This window comes from Aythya fuligula, chromosome 4, assembly GCF_009819795.1.
Source record: "Aythya fuligula isolate bAytFul2 chromosome 4, bAytFul2.pri, whole genome shotgun sequence".
Taxonomy (NCBI): domain Eukaryota; kingdom Metazoa; phylum Chordata; class Aves; order Anseriformes; family Anatidae; genus Aythya; species Aythya fuligula.
The window spans coordinates 60899616-60923594 of NC_045562.1; the positions used below are offsets into that span (position 1 = coordinate 60899616).

At 41.2% G+C, this 23979-nt stretch overlaps 1 protein-coding gene across 10 annotated transcripts in view; it reads left to right on the plus strand.

The window, feature by feature from the left end:
• The first annotated feature begins 12795 nt into the window (after positions 1-12795).
• The window catches only part of LDB2 (LIM domain binding 2), a 216851-nt gene continuing 205667 nt past the window's right edge, over positions 12796-23979 (plus strand). For 2 of the 10 annotated variants that reach the window (XM_032186607.1, XM_032186609.1), the window contains exon 1: positions 13116-13411. In XM_032186607.1, the coding sequence (XP_032042498.1) occupies positions 13280-13411 (132 nt within the window). In that variant the 5' untranslated portion in view covers positions 13116-13279. Of the gene's footprint in view, positions 12834-13114; positions 13412-23979 lie in introns of those variants that run through there. The other 8 variants (XM_032186601.1, XM_032186604.1, XM_032186600.1 and 5 more) reach the window with 6 other exon arrangements.

Here is a 23979-nt window from a genome sequence, read left to right on the forward strand (position 1 = left end):
GGTCTATTGTATACTGCTGTTGGTTTTGATTATTGTGTTCAACACTCTTGGTATGTGTTTCACTGTCCCACTGTCTCCACACAAATAAGGAGTGGTGCTGCCTCCACCCGTTGTTTATACAATTGCTGTGCGGTTACAAAGTGGGAAACTTAACTTCTTTGCCTTCCTCTGCTTAAGGGGATGACATGTCCATACACCAGTTCCTAGGAGTGTGCCCTAAACACTTGGGTATAGCTTAGTACTTAAGGGGCATCACCCTGCCCTTCTTTTGGGAGTTTCTGAGAACCCAGTAACATTGATGGGCCATACCATCATCAGACTAAAAAAAAAAAAAAAAAAAAAAAAAAAGGAGTAGAGTATAGATAGATAGATACAAGCTAAGGTATTGCTGACCTGACTTTTAAACATGCTTTTATAAACACCTGCTGAAGTCAATCAGACAATATATGGTGCATTTTCCTAGAATATGCTGATCAGTATAACAACGTAGACTAACTTTCGGTAATATTTTTAAAGGTCTGCATTTGGACATTGTTTCAGAAAATGTGATTTATTAAAGTTTCGTAACCCTCAGAACTGAAACATGACTAGTTAAAATACAGTGCTTTCTGTGAAATACACACCTCATTTGCTGTAGAAGGCAGGAAAATAGAAATGCTTCCTGGTACCAAAAATTGTGAAAATGAGTGACCGTCTGTAAAATGCGTGATTATTTGCATAAAATACCACTTTAATGTATAGTATGTTTAAGCTGACTAGCAGAGCACATGCTGTCCTGTGGAAGAGCTAGCAAGGATCAGAATAAACAAAAACAGCATTGTGGCCTGTTTTTTTCCCTCTTTGCAATTCTACAGCATTTGACCTTCTGCAGCTGAAATGGGACCTTGTAACATAGCCATAAAAAACATCTTTTAGAAACTTGCACCTTGAAGTGGGTTTAGGACAGATGATACACATGTACCTGGAATCGAAAGTAACTGATGCCTTAAAACATGCAACAAAAATCTTCCTTATACCACTGATTTTTTGTTTTTAAACTGTGCAGTCTCATGTGTTTTTAATTACTTGACGTAAATGTTCCCATTTTATTTTGGTTTTCATTGTCCAGTTTTCACCAAGAATGAGAAATCTGTAAAGGCAGAGGTTTTAATTTAAATCATTATTCAAATACGCTTGTCTGAAATTCATTTAACTTTCTGCATGTATATCTGTAGTTTAGTTCTGACAATATTCATTAAATGATATTTTTTGTCTGTAAGATCTTCAGTCTGTCATTTATAATGGTGGCAAGGTAAAGGTAAAAACAAAAATCCAGGCAATTATTTGTGCATTATTTAGGGGAACTAAAATTACAGTAAGTTTTCAAGTTGGAAAAATATACAAGATGGGACACAACAGTCTTCTATATCGTGAAAAAATTCTCTAAGTTTTTGTATTCATCATAAACAGAAGTCCATATCCCGGCTGGCTTAACAGAAGAACAACAGTTGGTTGAGTACCCAAATGGACATAACGCTGGGCTGTATGGGGATGACTACAAGCCACACAGATCGTGTCATCAACTCCATTACCTCCTCCCTTTCCTCTGACTATATCTACGTCTTGAATACATATTTCAAGGAATCATGACCTGAATACTGATGATTGATGACAGTACCAGTAGAATGAACTTTTAGTATATATTCGCATTGACAGTGAACCTGATACCAAATTTTAACCTGAAGCATTTTGCTTTTCTGTAAAATAAAAATTCTTTGTCCTAAATTACTGCCTTTTCAGAAAACATAAACAAAAATGCCAACTCTTTTTGACTGGTGAACTGATTTCCATATAATTCAAGGTTTCCTATCTCTCTGATTTCCCATGCACTCCCTCTTACTTTTGCTGATCTCCCATGAAACCCTGGCAGAATCTCAGCAGATCTGATAGTTTCTTCTGGGCTGTCTGCCATTACCATATTTTATGTACTTCAGGGTTTCTGTGGAATTGATGACGCACAATACATCATTGGGCCGCTGTGACCAAACAAGGTTTGTATGATGGAGCTTACCCTAGCATTTTGCCAGAAGTGCTGAGACCCATCAAGGAGCTGAAGAAAGATGAGTAAATGTTGGTGATGGATGAAGGAATAGTGTTGAAACACAGCAGACCTTGGGTAGGAGGAAAGGTCTAAAAAACAGTGGCAGGGAAAGAATTAGTAGGTGTTTCGGAAATACTTGAAATTGAAGAGAAGATACAGATATTCTGTTTCAGGGTAAGATGTAAGGAACGGCTATTGGGGGAAAGAAATGGGGAATGGAACGTAATGGAAGGAAAAGAATAAGGCAATTTTGAATGGGGAGAATGATGAATGTGAGGCAGGACAATGGTGCAGAGGAAGCTTCATTAGGGATTATTAAAATAAGCATCTTTGTACATATGCCTTTGGCTGAACTGAAGTATACTTTCTAGCCATTGTGAAATAGCCTGTCCTCAACCATGACCCATCGCTGTACAAGGCTGTTAGTGTCAAGCAATGCATTCTGAAGATCAGTGTTTATGTCTACGCTGCAGGACAGGTACGTTTCAGCATCCCATGGGTGATCCTTGCAGTGATGTGCTAACCCTGTGATGGGAACACAACTGGGCATGTTCTGTACCCCTTTACATCACTCCCAGTGGAAGAAGACCTGGCTGCATTAGCTGCCAGGTATGACTATAGAGACATCAGTTTGGGCAGCTGGGGAATCAGTGCCACGACGCACACCAGAGTGTGTCTGCCTTGATATGCACAGCCAGTTTCCAGTGAGCCGATGCTCTTATAATATACGTAGGAATGGCAGAAAATGATGTGAGCACAAGAAGCCTATGAAAGTGCCATTTGAAATTAGCAATAAATGATGTCAAGCTGTATGCATGATATATGCTCCTGGTTTCTTACAGGAAACATCATTACCTTAAATTTTAGGTTGTTAAACCACATTTACCACCATCATATACTGTTAAAATCTAATAAATAGCTAGTACAGTCTCTCAGATCACTAGCCAAGCATTCCACCTCAGTCCCACCTCTTGCTACTTCATCTCAGTGAGCACTCTCTTTGAAGAAACATTTGTGGGAGATGCATGCAGAAGACAAATACATGGAAGTGGAAATTTTGGAAGAAGAGGCAGAGGAGTCTCTGTTTTTATGTTATCACCACATTGCCACACTCTCAGAGACTGTAAGGACAAGTGTAATTATATCTTTGTAAAGGCTTGCAGTTTTCCCTAAAAAATGGGGAACTTGCATTTGCTTTAGACAAGATATGCTGCAAGATCTTCCCATAGTGACTCAATTTGATTATTTTGAATCAAGGAAATTAACGTGAATTTGAATTTTAGAGCTTCCAAAGTGGCAAAGGCTTAAAATTGTGCCATAGTGAATATATTTACAATTAAGACATTCTGGGAAATGTGAAAGTAACAGCGGTGAACATACAAAAATTAGTCTGGACAAGTTTCCTACAGGGGAACATTCTTTTAAAGTGTTTCCTCTGTAACAGTTAATAAAAACAAAGCTTAAATATGGAATTTTTCAAAAAGAAGAATTGGATTTGACTTACTTGTAATCAGATGTGCTCCCAGAAACTACTTAGGAAAAGAGTGACCTGCAAAGTGAAGGTGTGACTGCAGATCAGAAACGTACCAGCTGCTGTCTGCCTTGAAAAGTGAATGGTAGCAGCAAGGTAGACAACCAATGGACAGGCACCTCCATAAACTTGGCTACACATACTGTTTAGATACTTATTCTGATACCCCCATCCCATTGTGTTTTTAATGGTTTTATAACTCCACCAGAAAACTGACAATGAACCTGGGTACAACTGACAACATTTAACTCTGCTCTGACCCGTAGTGCCAGGCAGCTTGGAAAATCTAAATTCAGTTCATCAAAATGTGGAATGATTGGATTTTAATGTTGTTTTAATGGCAAATTTCAGTGTAGACTTAACTGAAGGCTTGTGAACACCTCCTTTGTTTTGATCTCTATGTAACGCAAATTATTAGGTGGGGTGTGATTGCAACATATATACATGAAATACAAAGATTGAATGAAGACTTAAGAAACTTTTCAGTGTTCATGTCATTAATGTGAAACAATCTTGTGATTGTCCTTAGTATGTTAATAATTTATCTGACTAAATGTCCCTTCTCACAAACTTTCATTTGCCTTTTGTCCCAAATCTTAAGATTTTAATTTTAAAATGCAGAAGCCTAGTATGTTGTGGGTTAGAATTGTAATGCTTCAGTTCTGTTTGAAAGTTCGTATCTTATATTACACTATGGATTAGTTGGTTTAAAATAATTAGTATTGTTGTCCTACCCTTTCTAGGTAAGGATCAGGAAAGTTTGACTGCAGGTCCTCTGGTAATTTTTTTTTTCTTTTCTTTTATAAATTAACACAAACATCTTGCAGGTTAATTTAAAGCCTTTTATGTCCCCTCCAAAATTTCTATCTTTATTGGATTCACATCTGTAGTTTTATTTAATATGAGCCAGATGTTGAAATCAAGGCGATATTCATTAGGGTGCTTGCTCTGGTGAAGGCTTGCTAGAGACAATGTGTTGTGCTAGTTTTCTGGGTATGGTGTCAAGCAGAAATGAAATACGCTGGATGTTTTTTCTGTTTGTCTAATTAGAAACAAAGCTTTCTAATCAATAACCTTCAAACTCTGATCTTCACAAGCAAAGATATGGACAAATGTAGATAAAATTCCACAAGCTGCTGTACTTTGTACACAAAACATTGCAATGTTGCTAAAACTGCAGGTTGTTAATGCAGCAGTGGAAATGGGGATAAATGGCTGCACACACATCCATGGGATGGAATGATGCTGAGGAGACAACAGAGAGCAGAATGCATAGTTGTAACCCAAACCAAAGCTACTGACGAGAGCAGGAGGTGGGAGCTGGAGCTGCTGCCGTGGAGCAGCTGGTAGGTGCCAACCTGTCTCTGAGCGAGGCAGCAGCTTCTGAGCTGGGCTGAGTCACAAGTCAGGGGCAGCTCAGATCTGCTGCTTCGGCAGAGATGTCAGCATCTTTCCATGCTCCCTGGAATATGTGTATGTCAGAGATGTATAACGTGTCTGGTGTGGTTTAAAGACTGAATTACGTATGTGGTCACTTTTTGGGGGCACTATATGGTGCGAGATGGAGAAGGAACGGAATCTATAACATAGATGAGATAAAGATTTATTCAGTATATATTTTGCTTAGACTCTACTTTTCTGTGCAAAATCATTATTCACTAAAAGGAGAGACATAGCCAGTCTTTCGCCCTCATAAGCTGGAACATTTTGCTCTTGCAGCATAATCAGATTTTCCAAGCAAAACTCCTGGTTATTTCAGTCACATTTATGCAGCCGTACAAGGCCTTGGCAAAATGCAAGCACTGCAGAGCATGGTAACATTTCAAAGTACAAAATTTAAATCAATAACGTATACTTAAATTTTAAAGGCCAAATTAAAAAATATATGTATCTGTTGTGCCTACAAAATATGCATGCAGGTAACTGATTGCATTTTTCAACTACTGAGTATACAAAATACAACACTGGAGACAGTACCTGTAACAGTGAAATCCAGAATTGAAATGGATCATATTCAGCATGCTTTCATTTCCTGGCAGGTTTTGGCTTGTGCTTTGGAAGTTCAAAGGTTTATGTTTAAAATCAAATCTTTATAAAGAAGGGAGAATAAGCTAGAAACAGGAAACAAAAGACTCCAGCAAAATCTGTACAGGAGACGTTATTTTCCAACATAGTTTTTTTCCAACATTGTTTGGGAGCTGGTGTTAAAATAATTAAGTGAAACAGAGTGTCACTGAGTGCATTGTAGTAAGGCATAACTGCAGGTTCAGAGCTGGATGCAGTACAGACTCTGGGAGCATGGATCACTTGAAGGATAAAGGCCTAATTACACAAACCAAATGTCAAATTCATGCCACCTTAGTACCAGAATTTCTCTGTGCATTGTTCCCTCTCATACCAGTTCTCCTGTCTGTCTGTTGCTTGTTCTGCTTGCAGTTTGGAGCAGCGTGTGTCTGCACTGCACAGGATCCAAAACCAAACCTGAGGTTAATGACCACATTTCTGCTACTCCTTTTCTATCATTGATCTCTGCCTTACCTTCCCCACCTGTAAAATGGGGAGAGATGCCCACATGCAGGAAGTTGCATCGTTGTGTCTTTCTTAGTGATCACCACAGTGTCTCCATGAATGTTTGTAAAGTGCTCTGAAGATGAAAATTGCCAAAGAAGGGCTTGGGATGATTATTATAAGTTAACGAATAAATTTCAATGTGTATTTGATTGCAAGGTAATTCAGAAGGGAATCACCAGCCCTTCCCTCCCTTCGAAGAAGAAAAGTTGACAGTCAGCTAGTTGCTAATTAGCACTCAACTGAAATTCCTCCAAAGCTGAGTGCTCCCAGTTGAGTCCCTTAAGAAGAAAGCTTTCAACTAATTGAAATATGCTGAAAGTTGAGCAGTGGGTGAGCTGTGTAACAGGTAAATCAGGACTGGGGGGTTAGGGGAGTGGAAAGAATATTCAGTTGCTCTAGGTAGGACTAGAACATTTTGGGGAAATGCTAGCCAAAAGGAGCAGCTCTTTCATGTTCACCCATCCGTTCCCTTTCTCAGGCCTAGTTTGTAATCTGTGACAGGCTATCCTGCCATGTGTTAGTGAGGACAAGGTAGGGAGGAAGGGTTTCTAAAAGACTGTGTTAGAGTATGGCGTTGCTTATTTCTTAGGATATATTGAAGGGTGATTCTATACCGATTTTGAAAAACACATTGCTTAATATGTTAGAGCTGAGTGTCTGTGCCACCTGCATTTAATTCATGTCGAGCTTGTCTTTAAGGGAAATGAATGCGTCAGAAAGAGGCTTGGATTTTGCTGGCCTGCCTGATGTCTAGCTGGAGGGCTGGTCTACCAGGCCTCCCCCACTACATCTTTGGATTTTTGTTGGCCATCCGCCAATGTTACACATCACAGAACTGTCTTCTGTGCCACTGCAGGCTGCTTGCTTCCTCAGCTGCTGGGAGGTGGCTGCAAGAGGCAAATGACAGGAATTTCATCCTTTTCTGTTCTGTGCTCGATTGCTCTGGATTCACCATCCTCAGTATCAGCTCTTCAAGCTTCCTTCAAGGAAAACACACAGCTAGACTTGTTGAGCACTTTGGGTGAAGAACCCTAGTTGCTTCAAACAGCACTTTGCAGTGCCAGCCTCCAGTGGGAATCCACCCTAACCTTCAGCAGCAGATAGCAGAGGGCAGGAGAGAACAATGGGGTGGGGTGAGAAACTGTGAAGGCAAGCACATGGTTCAGGGAAAAGGACCAATGGAGAGGGGTGCTGGGTAGGTATGGGTGGTACAGAGGAAAACGAGGGAAATGAAGTCAGCAATGAAAAAAGGAGATGGAAGAAAACAAGACAGAAGTGTTGTCAAAGCTGCTGGATTCTGGAGAGCAGCCTTCGTAGCATGCTCAGAGATGCAGTAAGCCAAGGTATACAAAGGCTCTCACTAGTCTGGAAGATGATCTGGTTCTGTCAACGGGCAGATGTTCTGCGGTATCCTGGATGTCAAGGGCTGAGTATTTCACACTTGGGACCTCATCCTCTCCTCCCCAGCACCACGTGGAGCTGTTTCCTCTGGCACGGTCACGATGTACACAGCACTTACCATGCCCAAATGAGATGCAGGGTAGATGCAGCCCCCCCAGATACACTGCTCAGGCTGCAGCTGTATGATGTGATGGCTGCCACTCTCTGACAGCACAGTGAGGAGCAAAATGAAGCCTCTGGTGCTTAAAGCTTAAATCTCTCCCTTGTGAGCTGAAGAGCCAGACTCTGCAGCTGAGAGCTCTTACAGGCCAATATCCTCTCTGTGCTAGGCACTTAACATGCACCGAACACTGGGCTACCATAGCTTAAATGGGGAGATGAGTTGGTTTGTTTGCTATATGTTGGTTTGTCTAGAGGTCCCATCGCTGTAACATTATGATATGGTGTTTAAATTTGTCTCGTTTCCTTCCCCAGCTCTAACTGGCATAGGTTGCTCTATACGTCCCGTGCGGGTGAGGCAGGCTGCCTGCTTGCTCACAGATGGGCAGGCTCCTCAAAGACTGCATTCAGATGAACATTCATAAAGTTCCAAGACAAAATTGAAAATCCTTTTGGTTGTGGACAAAGACCTTGTGCATACTGCAGAGCCCAAAAAGGTTTAACATCTCTTGTGCTGTCATCAATTCAGAGATACTTCTAGCACCATTGGTGTGCACTACAGCTATAACTTAAAATCTTACTTACTAGCATTAAGCAGATGAAGATAATACTTAGGATTGCCATATGTACAGAATTATCATTATAAAGAATTCATGCAAGTTAAGTTTGAGTTTGCAAACAGCCTGAAACATTTAAAAGAGGTGAACCCTTCTTGCTGCAACATAAACTCTGGAACACAGTAGTTTTGGTGGGCTCACATAGGGACTACTGAAAAAGTTTATGATAAAAATAACCATGTCATTTATTAACGACAGAAAAGGACATTAATCACAATTAAAAGAAAAAAAAAAAGAAAAAAAAAAAACAGCATACATGGAAAAAGTCTGGAAGTGCATACTGAGTCTGGCAAATATTTTTAACGACATATTCAAGAAATTTATTTAGTTTCCTGTCCACAAATTGTGAAAGGACAGTGTTTTCCCAAATGTGTTTTTATTTCACTATATTAATATTTAATGCAAACAAATTACAGCTTCTAGATTTCTTATAAATTGCAAGCATCTGCTACACTAGGTTCTATAGCTGTAGAAATTAATGGCAGTGTGCATCTCTGAAACCTGTCAAAATTCTGTGTTTGAGCTCAGTGATTGTGTGTTACATATGACAGGGTATTGCTGGTGTTTCTTTGTTGTGCATCCCAACTTTTGAGAAGCATGTTTCATTTAGTCCTTCTGAGCATTCTCAGGAAAACAGTTTTGTTCTTTTACCTAAGGTCACTCCATCAGAAGTCTTTACTGCTGTCTGGCTTTTGTATAAACAAAGGACAGCCTGAAAAGGTAGTTTGGTTAATTTTTTCAAGAAATTCAAGTTTACTTGAGTATTCTCAAGAAACCTCATTTCGAGTACCTCTAGTTATTAGCTCTTCACTTGCTATGCATCTTTAACTAAGATCATTCTCTTCTGTTCCAGTCTTTTCAACAGCTACAAACCACCTTAAATGTATCCTTACAAACCTGATTACTGACAGAGACTGAACAGTCAATGCATACCAGGGATAAATACAGCAATTACACCTATTTACAGCTGTATCTCTTTTCTGCATTATTATTATTACTAAGTGGTTATTAAAAATAGTGCAGCCTTCAGAGCTGCTTGTCAGTTTTGCAAGGCAAGGACCGTGCCTCGGTTGCGCGGGTGCTTTTGGCAGTGCTGTGTTAGAGGGCTGTGGGTGCTGGCTGGTGGGGTGGAGGGGGACAGCACGGGTGCCCACATGTGTGGAGCATCCCTGGGCTCCAGCCACAGCCTCAGCCCGAAGGCAGCACCCAAATGTGGGGAAGAGTACAAGCAGCAGGGATGAATGAGCTGCCCCAATTTACCCTTCTTCGCTTCCTGCTTGTGTTCTGGAGAACGTTTCCACTGCTGATTTTTGGGCTGTTTGAACAGTCCTGCTATTGTAGCACATCCCGGCTATGTGTAGGCACTGTGGGTTTCACGCTGGGGGGGTGCAGAGGAAGAAAAAACAAACAAACAACAACAGCAAAAAAGCCATGCATCTCCCTGAAATGAAGGAAAATTGTCCTCAAGAGCTGTCAGAGTGGAGTCCTTGACTTACATGGGCCCTTCTGCTTCTGCCCAGGAGAGGGCAATACGGCACCCAGCCATCAGCCAGCACATTGCTCCATGTCTTGAGGCTCCTTGGGGTGTCTGAGGCCCACATGGAGCATACCTGGCCAGAGACACGACTCCCAGCTCCAGGTCCACAAGTGGGGTCTGATGGTCCTGTCTCCCACCCAGCTCCACATGCTCTGTGGGGACTGAGGGCATGCAGCCCACCGCCACCTCCTTTTGTGCGTGGGCACAGCACCCACATGGGGCTAGCACTTTGGGATTGAGGATGCCCAAGGTCCCTTTTGGGTAAGGCTCTGCGCTTGGAGATGCGGGGGTATTCACATGTGTATACGCCTGTGTAAATGCAATGCTGCCCACACACTTTTTCTCATAGATTTGTAGCCATGCATACGCAGGCATATGAATCCCTTCGGTTTCAAGTTTGGGAAGACTTAAATAGTCCATTCCTCCCGTTTTCCTCTGTTTTTTCTTACAAAACTCATTTTCCAGATTAAGCAACATACTGGCCGTCCTAAACCTTGGGCCAGATGTCTGCCTTTGACCCCAGCTCCGCTTTCAGAGCAGTTTCATCCCGGGAGCAGGAGAGCCGAGCTGCGCACTCCTGCAGAGCACGCCAAACTTTAAAGGCAGCTGATCCAAGTGGGAATTGAACTGACACCGTCAGGATCCCTGTAACTTTATTTTCCTTTGATTCCACCTTCTGTTTTACTGTTCGGTGCATCATGCTGGTCTAGATGATAACAGGCAACTGGAAGTGCTGCTGGAGCCTGTAATTAGCACGTTCCTACCCTGGGACTCGGTTCTTGCCAGTGGGCTGTAGGTGTACAATAATTTGCCAGTTAATCAATGGGAATTATTAAAATATCACTGCATTTTTTTTTTTATTTTTTTTTTTGCATTGCAGAAGAGCTGTACACATAGGCTCTTGCATGGGGAAGTAGCTGGGGTTCTAAATCATAAAAGCAAATTGTCCTTCTAATTCAGTGCTTAGAGGTGGTTGTTGTTGTTTTAAAGCAAGCTCTGCCCCCCTTCTACCTCCCTACAGCAAAGTGAAGAATATTAATTTTGTTGGCAGGTCCAACTTCTTGAGGCAGTGATTTTTATCATGGTCAGAAAGTCCTTAAAACAGATACCATTTTGTAGCTGTGCAAAATTCCACCATCTTAATTATAAAAAGCAGTGTATCCTGTCTTGGGTAAACATGTTTTACTTCAGGTTTGCTTTGCAAACAAAGTAAAATCCACAGTTCGGTGTTTTTTGTTTGTTTGTTTGGTTTTTGTTTGTTTGTTTGTTTTTGTTTTTTGACATTTATTTAAGTAGGTGATACTTAAAATAAAAATGCATGTATTAGCACTGTAACTTTGCAATTTTCCCATCATTTTGGTTTTTGGGTTTTAAGGTAGCTGGGATGGGAATTTGTTGGAATACAATGCAGGAAGACCCAGGAAAGTTTTCTCCCAGGCCATGTAGCCACTTTATGGACTTACCATGCAGTCAGTGAGCACTGGAGGAGCACTGTTACTGTCACTGCAGCACTCCTGAGCCAAACGTTGTATGTGCTATTTATTAAACTCAGCATCTCTGGTGATGGTACTGGAGCGACAGAGTAGCATTGCTGCATAGCTAGGGAGCACTGAAGGAGAGAAGTGCAATACCCCGTGTATTATCTGTTGGCTCCGTGTTTAGTGACAGAAGCTGTGGGAAGTCTATAAAACAGCTCAATACGTCACTTCTTCTGGAAACTGTTATTCCACAAGAGCGTACAGAAATAGTTTTGCTAAACAGCAACTGGTATTTCGAAGATAAATTGTGATCCAGATCAGTGGTCAGCAGAATAAAGTGATGCCCTCTCATATTTTGTCCTGCAAAGAGAACTTGGATTTTCCAGATTTGGCCAAATATGGAAATGTAAAAAGGCAAGGAAAACTGGGATTTTGCGAATCTGTCTTGAAATATTCCTACATTTGGCTGGATTAAAATTATTTTGGCAGTTGGGGGATAATGCTCCAACATTTTTTTAGGATTACTACGTAAAATTTGAAAGTGTAATGGTGCGTGCCTCGACTTCCCAATCTGTGAAATGGGCAAGCGTGCAGGGCTGATGCCAGGCGCTCCAGCTGAAAAGCGCTGTGAACACAGCCCGATTGTTACTCTCTTAATCATATTAGTTAACTAAATCTGTTCCTAGAGTGGTTCCATTTGCTTGAATGAATTTGCATGAGAGATTAATTCAGCGCTGTTTATTGTTGTTTTTACATTTATTCAGCACTGTAAATAATGCCTGATACTTTACAGCTGTGTGTAAAGGCAGGCTGTGCTTCGAGGGCTTTTTTTTTCCCCCTTTCCCCCCCCAGGTAATTTGTAGGCTCCCCTCCCAACCCTCACACTTTCCCAAGGAGCGGACAAGCCCATTTTGTTTTTCCCTGCATTTTCAGGACTTTTCCTTAAGGTGATGACCCCTTTCCAGCACTTCCACCTAAGTCTGCTTCAAGTTCCCCCCATGGGGTGCTTCTTGCCCCCCACAACCCCCTTTTTTAATTTTTATATATATATATATTTTTGGAACTTTTGGGTTCACTCTCGCCGCTCTGCGGGGCCGGATTACTGCTGGCCAGGCTGGGAAGCCCCTGAGGGAACGGGGCGCCCCTTGGGGCGGCTGCCCTCAGGTAGCGACGGGGGGCGCCCTGCCCCGGGGGGGAGGTCCGTCTTTTGGGGCGGATCCCCTCCAAACGCAGCACCCCCCGGGGCAGAGTCAGGGGCAGGGGAAGGGGTAGGGTCCCCCCCAGCTCCCCCTGCCCCCAGGCGTGGCGCAGCCCCGTGTGGAAGCAGCGCCGAGGCTCCTCCGCGTCCCCCCCCCCTCCGCCCCAAAGCGGCCCCAGGCCGCGGGTGGGCACCGCCGCGTCCCCGGGCTGGCTCAGGCAGCTTTAAAACCACCTATATGCTAACGAGCCCGGCTGCCAGGTTCCCGAGGGGTCCTGGCGGGGAGAAATTAAAACCAAACCTTGGACCTCTGTCAGGCTGGGAGAGGAAAATGATATTTTCGAACTAGTCCACAGCGTGGACAGGAAATGACCCCTCCAGAAACTGCTTCTTTAAAAACGAGCGGTGGTGCCTGAAGCCATCCAGCTCTCCGGAGCCTGTGCTCTCCCTCTCCCTCCCGCTCCCTCCCCGGCTCGCTCCTCTCCTCTCTTCTCCTCTCTTTCCCTCTCCTCTCCGCTCCCCCCCCCCACCCCCCCGCCGCCTCCTGCTCTAGAGGGCTCCCACAGCAGTTCCCAGCCAGTGTGTGCAGCCTGTATGTGTGTGTGTGCGCCTGCTGCTACTTTGTACTGTGGAGAACACACAGCCCATGTGCTCTGTATGGATGTTGGTGATACTCTGGGTAGCTTGAATCGCTGCAAGCAGGCAAGATGTCCAGCACACCACATGACCCTTTCTATTCTTCTCCTTTTGGCCCATTTTATAGGAGACACACACCATACATGGTGCAACCAGAGTACCGAATATATGAAATGAACAAGAGGCTGCAGTCGCGTACAGAGGTAAGTCCCTCAGCCTTGTTTTACTGTGCATGGAGCGTGCTGGGTTTCAGCCTGAATTCCAGCTGAAGCGTCCCATTAGGCAGTAGAGGATATGCAGGCATGAACCCTAATTAATTTAGTAGTTTAATTGGGTAATCCCTCATTATGTTTCCATGCAGAGCAACTCTTTGAGTAGATACCAGCTTAGGCTGAAATCTTGAAATTACAGCACAGCACTTCAGGACTGATTGTAATGCTGTTCTGAGGAAATTTCTTTGCCTAGTGTGTTGTTTGCTCAGGATCTGTCCTGCTGGCATTTGCAGCTATAATATTGCAAGGTATCTCTTCAGCTTCTGCACAAAACTAATCCAGAACCGTTGCAGGTTTAGGGGGAGAGGCGAGCCTTTATCTGCTTTTGTTTTGTAAACTCGTTAAAATTAAAAATGAATGCTGGCAGAAAACAGGAGCAGAGTTTTAAAAACTTGTGCCTAAGCTGCACTTAAAGGTGGAACACATGTCCAGAGCAGCCGACAGAGAAATTCGTGTTTACATTGGGAATGCGGTTGCTTTTAGCAAGAGGGATGATCCGTTCATGACTTTATCGTATAGCTGTCAAAAGTACCTAATAATGTAAACTACATTCACTGTTGCTTATGCTTTGTATAATCTGTTAGTGGTTTACACACCCTGGCTCCTGCACCCTGATCAGCTACCACAAAGGAAAATGCTAAATGGAGAGGGGAAATACTTTTGTCACTTAGGAGAAAAAATAATCGTGGTGGCTGCATCTTGTTATTTATGTGGTTAAATAAAGCACACTTTTTGGTCTGCTGAAGTGAAAAGTGTGTGGACTGCACCCGGCTGCATTTCTGCCCATGTGGCTGTGTTTGTGCAGCAAACATTCTTGGGGCTGCAATTTTGCATAGTAGTTTTCTAGCGGTGCCCTGCAAACACTTCTCAAAAGTATTCATCTTTTGTAATTAATAGCATTACATAGAGGCAAACGCCTGCCGAATTCGTGTCACAAAGCACGGTGGAGGATTTTAACTTGACCTGTTTGCTGCATTGTAATTCTTGACGAGAACATGAGGTTATCATAAAACAAAACACACATGCATGCCTGAATTGTCAGCTAAGCCATGGAGGGGCTGTGACGTTTAATGTATATGATACAGCTAACGAGATGTGACCTGCTTTCGGATTGGCTAGCTGCTCGGGGGAACTGGGTTTCTGGCACTCTTATCGCTGCTAGTCCTAAAACACTGCTCTTGGGTAATTGTTAAATACACTTCAGGCTGGCTGGAAACTCGAAGCAGCTCCCCAAACCATGGGAACTGCTCTTCAGTTTTGCCCCAAGTAGTTGGTTGCTGGTGGTCGCTGTCATTTAGCTATTGGTGTTTATTTTTTATTTTTTTTCTAAACTGTTTGTCAGTGACTTACAACTCCGATCCTTACATTCCTGTACATACTAGCATCATAATTTCTAGACTGTTCCAAATGAATAGAAGTGTGTATCATTAAGTGATTCCTTCAGGGCTTTGTGTGGAAGCTGTTCTGAAAAGCTGTCAGTGTTAATTTCACATATTATTTTAGCTGTACTTTTAGTATTTTATTAGGCCAATTTTCCTTGATGAATGTTACACTCAAAAAGTTTTCGAGGGACTTGTGAAACAACTTCTGCCTCCTGCATGGCTGAGGTGTGCTGAGAGGGACTTCGGTTTAATGGCAGGCTTTTCTGTTGGGTGGACTGTTGTGAGCAAAAAGCAGTAACCCGCTCCTCCTGCCATGGGTTTCAGCAGGATTTTACTTTGACAGATAGTGCCTAGTCAGTGAAGGCCTTATGCTCAAGGTTATTTTATTTCATTTGTTCACAGTAAAATTTGTGGTAGTTCAGTGTTTACATTCTGGTTGTCTTTTTTAATTTCTGAGCTTGTTGCTGTACGTATTGTTGTTCCTTGAAATGTATTGTCTAGTTTGTTTCATGTCATTTCATTCATCCCCCAATTAAAACAATTTCCTTTAATAAAGAAATGTTTTAGAAATTTACCTCCCTGGGACGCTTACAGGGACTAGGTGCGGGCAGCCTGCAGAGAATCCTGCTGCCTTCTTGGGCAGATTGGGAGTGGAAGTTTCACGTAATTTTCTGCACTTCCAAGTGTGTTTGTGCTCAGTTGCTGAAGGCTTCTGGAACATGTATAACTGGCTCTGAATTTCTTAAGTCCAGACCGATGGAGCCTCCTATGTCCTGGGAGGAATGTGCTTGTGCTTTGGGTGATAGAGGTTTACTGCTTGAGCATTTCTCTTCAGGCAGTCTTTGAAATAATGTGGGCACTGGTCTGAGGGAGGCTGCTTGCACTCTGCGAGCCCCAGGGGGTAGGTGAGCACAAGTAAAGCAGCTTAAGGGGAAAGGAATTACAAAGAAACTGCCCAAAAGACTGGGGGTAGCAAGATGTCAGATTCCACTTGGACCCAACTTCTGGAGAGAGCCGGTGGCAAGTGAGGATTTATTTTAAAAAAATTGAACCCTACAGCTCTTATTCCTTCGTCCATTCCCATGCCTGGAAAGCCTTTGGGATTGTGTTGTTTTCCTATGGAATTAAAGTGGCCTTGATAATCTTTTCGAGTCGGATTCTCTGCTGTCCCTTGCAGTGGTGAAAGTTCGAAGGCAGAGCAAAATGTACATAAATGAGTGAAGTTGTACAGCAGATGGATGGAGAGCCTGTTAAGGAGTAACTATCTGTATGTCATGTCCTTCTACCTCCTCTTCCATCTGTAGAGCACACCTTTGTAATAAATCCATGTAACTTCTCTAGAGAGCTTGCAGGTAGGTGAAAAGTGATTCAGTAAAAGCCCTGGGGTGGTAGAGACACCATCAGGGAAGGCACCAGTAAATGCCATATCTGTTCCTGCCCCACCAGCAGCAGAGAGGATGGTACGTGGGGGAGGTAGAAGAGTCCTGAGAGTGGCTCTGTGCTTAGGGACCCTCCCTGAGAAATCCGCTGCTCCCACTCTGGTTTGTGTCAGCATCCGATGGGAAGGAATAAATAGCCTCAGTGAAGGATGTGCTCAGCGTGTTAAGCAGACAAAATACCGAGTGATAAATAAAGGTCATTTAGATGCAGCATGGATATCTTTGTTATTCTTGTTTTCTTTAGGAAGAAACACTAGTGATGAAAGTAAAGAATCAGCAACTCCAGCCCACGCTAGACGTACAAACTTTTGCTCTCCAAACTTGTTGCAACTTTCTGGGCTCTTCAGGCAGAACCTACAGCTGCCTTTTTAAATTCAGGGTCAGTCTTAGGCGAAGAATTCCAATCACACCCAGGCAGGGGGTGGTTTTATGATGTAAGTACTGGCAAAAGTCCACTACCTAGCTAATTCTTATGTGATCTAAAGTAAATTAGGGGGCCTGAGTTACTAACCAGCATACAGAAACACCTTAGCTTCCTTAAAAGTTGTTCAAAGAAATCTAATCTTGTAATACTTTTTCTTAAATTATTTTATTTTTGTCCTAAATGGAAATGAATACATACTTTCTTAATAATACTTGGGAATGTCTAGTGCCATTTTGTAATATATCAACAATCCTGTTTTGAAGAAGTAAAATGCATATTTCAACGTTTAATAATCTCTGTCAGATATAAAGGCAAATCTTATTTACTTCCATCACAGTTAACTAACTTTCTGGTTAACTGAAATACAGCTGTTTCCTTGTATGTTTGTGGTTTCAAGGATTTCATGACTATTCACTCAAACTCAGTTTATCTCAATATTTTTATATCTATGTTAGTTTAACATTTCAAGGAAGGAAGCCTGTTGTGACTTAATCAGCAGTTTCTGAAGTCCTAGGTAGCAGATACGCAATGTAGGTAAATTAGCTTAAATATTTTCTCTGTTCTTCGTAAAATTTGATGTTAAAAAAAAATCCACAATAAGAACTCTTTTCCTCTTTGATGTTGTAAATCCTTTTCCATTATAATATTTAATCATTTGAAATTGCTCACACTTAAAAGAAAACAAAAGGTGATTATATCTTGTATATAATTATTTTCCAGTAGCATTACAGCATGCTGCACATAGATCGCTTAAAGTTGCTGACAGTTTAAAGTTTGAGGCATTGCTTTATTGCCAATAATCAAAGAAATGCATGAAGCCTTTCACTTGTTTATTTAGTCCTCTATATTTTTAGAACTTTGTCTATCATAGTATATTAAATTCACCTGTCTCTCTTTCTATTAGAAGAGAGTGGAGCCCTTCTGGCTAAGAGTGTTTTAAAGGTGACTGGAAAACTTGACTATTAGCATATTTGTTTTAAAGACAATCAGCTTAATCAGATCATATCATATTAAACTCCTACTGAACTGTATAGTGAATTTTCAAAAGTGGAGATTTCATGATGAAAGAAAATTTAAAGCAGATTAAAAGGAAAGTAAAGAAGGATGTTATGATTATTTAAGAGCTACTAAATGAACTGGAAGCTTACACAGACATTCATATTCAAGCAAATATTTAAAGCAAAGCAAAGCAAAACAAAATTTTTACAGTTTAATGGAAGTCTCTTATTTTACTTCCTTGCGTTGCTACCCGATGAAATGATCTTCTCTTCTTCTTCCTCCTGATGCATTTTTAATGGATTAGTCATAAAAATATCTGTTGTGACATCACATTTGTTCACATAGCAACTTAGTATCACAAACAGATCTGATATTGTATACATAAATCTGAGTTTGTCCAATGAGTTTGCTTTGTGGAGAAGAAACATAAACTTGTGTTTCAAAGTATTTTTGAGGAAATATTCCTTCTTCCACAAATATACTAATAGTACACAGCAATTCTAGGAACATGAGTAAAGTATTTTCAAAGCCTAGTTTTAAACCACGCTTTGCTGAAATTGAAAGGTCAGTTTTAAAAGAAAACCCTTGAACCCATTTAGGCAGACACTGACTTCAGAATGAATTCAAGGCTCTTTTTTTTTTTTTTTTTTCTCTGATTGTCATTTTATTTCATATAGTCTTTTTTCATCCCTTTAAAAAAAATGAGTTGCAGCTGTTTTCAATTAAAATTGTTACAAACTAACAATACTTATGAGGCTGGGGAAAAAAAAAAAAAAAAGACTACTTCCTTTCCATGCTGATCCTTAGCTTACAGCCAGGGATGTCTTGCTGCCTCCCCCCCCTCACATAGTAATATAGAGTGTAAACTTCATGCTGAAGGGATGGGAGGTTTGGGGGACAGGGGCTGGTGAGGGGGTCGAGGGAGAGTCAGTGTGAAGTATTAAAGCTGGATCTCCTCTGTAAATAGCTGTGATGCTTACCGGATCATTGCTATGAAGAAACCTTTTCAACCCTTCGTTTTCTCTCTTTTTTCCTCTTTACTATTTAAATCATAAATCCACTTTAAAAAAAAAACCCTTAAACTCAGTCCTTCTCTGATGTAAACAAGATTTACTATGCAGATCAAGTCTCAAAAATAGAAGTCTCTGGACAGTGAGAAGGAACAAAATAAAGAGCATTACAAGGACCCAGTCTTGTACTCTTACTTAAACGGGAGTTTTGCCTGCAGTTGGATTGCAAGATTAGATTAAAAAAAATATTGGTTTTGATATATACACTTCCTTTGTTTATAGAAAAAGTATATGGGGTAGGTTTCTAAACTCATTACAATATTTTTAGCTAGACTCCTCTCTTCAAATGGTATTTGTTCGTATCTTTTTGCCAAAAGTTGTGTATCTGCTGTAAACAGGCATTCCAACCAAGCCGATACTTTGTTCGGTTGCTTCCTTCCCAAGCAGAGCTTGCTTTCCTGCATTGTGCTGTGTAAACAGGCCAGCATGTATCCTCATTTTGCTGGGTGCTCTCTTCCAAAAGTGGTTCCTGGGCTTTTCGAGATCTCAGAGGGGTGACCCTGGCAGGAACAAGGTTGCCCCCAAATGGCTGATGGTCAGTAGTCTCCAAAACTGGCTGAGGTAGGACAGGGCCTGTTGGTCAGGTCTCAGTGGTTTTATTTTTTTTAGCCAAAAATAGTAGTGAAAGAAACGTTTCTGAAACACTGGCTGAAATCTCTATAGGCTTGTGTGCTTCTTTTCCCCAGTCCTTTCTTTCTGGGTTTGGTTATTGAATTCATGCTGAATATTCAGTTCAAGACTACTCCTAGAATACTGTTTCCATCTCTTTTACGTTCTGGTAGATGGCCACATGCTCCTAAACTGTAGCTTATAAGTTACTGATCTACGCCAAATTGTACTCTTGGTACTTCAGGGGATCAGCTAGAATCACTTGAGGGCAATAAACCTCTGTGGGAACGGTTGATGTTTCTGGAGACAACTCTGGCACTTCTATGCCTTATGGGGCTAGTGAAAAATCACTGACCTGGAAAAATAAGACCTTTCTAGAAATAAAATACTGGGGCTTGGTGGCCTTCTAAGCTTATCTGTTCATCAGGACTGAAGTGCGTAACGTAGAGTCTTTGTAACAGCCGTACATTTTACAGGAGCAGGCTGTCCTTTCCACGAGACATAGGTTCCCTTGGCACCGCTTTGCTGCCTGTTTGTCAAGGCCCACTTGCAGTGAGCCTCCTGGCCAGGCTGCTGTTCCTGTCCACATCATGCAGACCTGAAGCATGAGACTTGGGTGTAGCTGGCTTATTTTTTATGAATAACTCATCAGTAGTATTCATAACTCTGCAGCTAAAAGGTAAGCATCAGGCTAGACCTTCTCCCTAAGGTCTTTCTGTTGTCAGTGCTCAGTACTTAGCCGGGGCAGAGTCACAAGTTCACGACTGGCACAGTAAATCTAGAATGTGATGTAGATTTCTAAGTGTGCTTGAACTCGGCTGCCTGTTTACTTGCAAACTACCTGCTGGATTGTTGTATCCTTCCAAGAATCTGATAAATTAAAGCATTGCTGTTATAACTATCATGTGTGATCTGTACTACCTGCTGATAACCATCCTGCTTGATCCTAAGCCACAGGGTCAGCTTGCCAAGCCTAGGTAGCCAAACAGAAACTAATTCATATCTGTCTGTACCATTTGTGTGTGTGCTTAAAAAGGGAAGGGGGAAATCTAATCTCTGGGTGTAGTTTTGCAATCAGATTGCTCATGTACAGCAGACTCAATCCAGATCCCATCCATTACACGGCTGCTGGCTGAAGAGTAGAGCATCCTTCATGGTCCAGAAGGGTTGCACAGGCTACTTGGGTACCTCATCTGTTGCATTCAGGACACGAAGGAAACATTGTATGTGAATAATAGAGATCAAATATGGGCACCCCTGATTAAGGCAGACCCAAGAATAGACCTTAAATATAGTCTCACTGTGCTCATTCTTCAAAAACTTAATATGTGGAGAAAACAACTGTTCTTGTTTCAGTATTACTATGTGCACACTTGCATCACCTATGCAGCAGACTTTTTTTTTTCTTTGGACTTTCAAGCACTTGTTTCTTCTAATTATTTTTATTAGGTTTATTTGCTAAAGCAGTAAATTGATTGAGAGAATTATGACTTTCAATACCTTGCATGTTTACAGTATTTCATGTACCTTATTGTGACTGGTGTTGTAGTTGTGTAGTTTTGCTTCAGCCATTAGAGGAACATTGTCTCAGAGAAAGACTTGCCATCTGTCCTAGAGCAGGATACAAAGAGATTTCTGAAATATTAATAACCACATTGGACAAAAAGAAATATTCTAAATTTTTAAATAGAGTAGTCACATGGAAAGAGGAAGAAGTTCAGAAACCACAAAAGTAAAGAGTGAAACTTTTTATTTTTATTATTTAATCTGGAGCACCCTCACTTTATCCCTCAGGAAGGCAGCCAGCAGCAGCAGTGTTCCTAACCAGCTCCTTTTCTAGGGGGTACAGAACCTCCAGCTTCAGCTGAGATAGGCATGAAACCTGCTTTGCCTTTGGGTTTGCAACTAGGATAGTGTTGTGGGTTTTGTTGTTTTTTTTGCAATTGGTTAAAGGGAATATGAAATGCCACATGCTCAATCCCTTGTATTCTAATAGTATAATAGTAACTTGCCTTTTCAGATCAGTGTCACTGTCTTCCGTAATTCTTGTTTCCACTTTAAGCACTGAAAATCTTTCCATGTTATTCCATTTCACATCACAATAATGCTATTGCAACTAGTAAACACCATTAAGTAAAAGCAAAATAATTCCTTTAGAGAAAACAAAAATTATTCCTGTAGAAGTTGTCCGGGATCTTGCAGGACACTCCTTTTTGGTACTGGGCCAACATTTCTCCACCTTTCTTTTTCCCCATACCTAAATGGTAAAAACATCAACAGGTTATGGATTCTATATGTGCATCTGCAACCATACCACTTGCTTTACTGCATGAAGGCAGTACAATAGCTTCACCACCTCTACCTAGACTTAATCACTGGAGTATCAGTTAACCCTTAGGGTAATTAGGTAATAATGTTGTTGATATGATTCGAAGCATCGTTTTAAGCAATTAGAAGTTCAGATATAATGTGCTGCAATTATGCATTATATAGCACATCTATCTGTTTTACAGAGCAAAAATTACCATATGTTTTGTGGGAAGCTTGGCATTTTACACCGAGTGGAGTTCTGCTTGTATTTACGAACAGCATGCCTGTAAACTATGGTAATAACTCTTTGAAGGCCACACCTATGCACGTTGCTGATTATGTTAAAAGGCATAGGCCTGTTTTAATGAATGTGTTGGCATGAATAATGGGACATGGAAAGGCAACGCTCTGGGTAAAGGTTCGTTACCTGAGCGCAGCAAATACTACGTGTAAAATTTCCATGACTATTCACTTGAGTTTAACAGTGAATTTGCTCTGGCTATGCTCATGCTCTTTATGTGTTTCTGTGCCTGTTTGATCACTGGAGTTTTATTCCCACGAATAATTGCAGAATGCAAATTTCAAGTTGTTAAGGATTCTCAAAAGAAGTGGTTTATTTTATACGGGCTAAGCTGAGAGGCAGTGTTACTGTTTTGAGTTTCCAGAACCTCCCAGGTAGAACCATGATCTTTAGAAATGAAATACACCAGAGACAAATCTCTCATTGCTTTGCAATGAGGACTGACAAGTGTATGCATATAAAGCAAATTAATGTCAATGAGTGGTGGCAATGGGAAATTAAAGATCAGTAAATATGATGTATTTGGACTTTTTAATTTTTTTTTCCAAGGGGCAGGATATACTGCTTACCATGTAGTTACTTTAGAAAAAAATGTAATATAAAATTGCTGAAAAAAATTAGAAGCTTCCTGGCATTATAAGCTCTAATTCCATCTGTGCTCATCCAGTCAGGGATGAGAAATAGTAACATGCGATATATGACCACTTACAGTATATAGTCTTAGCAGAATATTACATGCTTTACTGCACACTGCTTGTTATGAAAGACAAACATATGTCTTAAATTTGAATAATTAATGCATTGAAATAAGTTGTTATTAATTCCTAGCAATTCTGAGTAGAAAGAAGTGGAATTCGTGAGATTTATTATTTGATGTGAATGATTAGCTCTGCTCTTTTCAATATCTCTTAACACTCTGTCAGGGTTAATAATGCAAAGTAAGAAGATCGGTCAAGATGCCAGCACAACGAGTACATCTCTTCTGTGACAGTGCTGCAAGATTATTTAACACCCACATCAAGAGCATCCTGAAGCAACTGAGTTACACCTTGACTGATTGTTCCATCCAAAGGGCTGCACTCCTAAATACGCAGCATCGCACAGACTTCCTAGTACAGAGCGGTGTTAGCACTGGTATGTAACCTGAAGCCACAACCTGCGTGTCTAGACTGACAAGAATCCTTCCAGTTGAGCCACTGTGACACCTTGTGGCTTATGAAGTAACACAAGTATCTTTTAGAAAACAGGTAAAAATTCAGAGGTTAGTGGGTGTTGATAAATGCCCTCTCATATGAGTATGAACAGAAATCTCTTGGCTAGATTACTGTGCTGTGCTTTTGTGATACAGTAAAATTAAGCAATAATGGGCTCATTTCTGTTCAGAGCCCTTATAATACATATTTTTCTGTGATGTGATGCGTCATAAGATGGGGCATCACTTCACTGAGTCTGATCTGCTCTTATCTCCAGTGCTCTGGTGTTTGCTCATCATTCAGATTACATAAAGAAACATGGTTTTGGCTGCTGCACAGAGTAAATATTTTGTTTCCAACCATTAATTTGGTTAACCAAAAGAGCGCTTGAAGCGATTAAAGTACATTTTGGTGCTGAGTATGTTCAAACAGTAGCAGAGTTGAACGAAACAAAAATACAGTAAGCATTTGGCAATGGGCACACAACTCTGTAAAACCCTGAATTTAGTGGGTTAAATAGATCAATATTTCAGCTGTAGGTAATTCATGAACTGCTTGCCTTACAATGAAGTTATATTTTTGGGAGAAATTCTTGATAAACTTAAAATTGGACCAATAATAATTGGACCAGCACTGCCAAGTCTACCACTAAACCACGTCCCTAAGCACGACATCTACGCATCTTGTCGATATCTCCATCCCTGGACGTAGATGAACCACATCACTGGGCAGCCTCTTCCAATGCTTCGCAACCCTTCCAGTGAAAAAATTT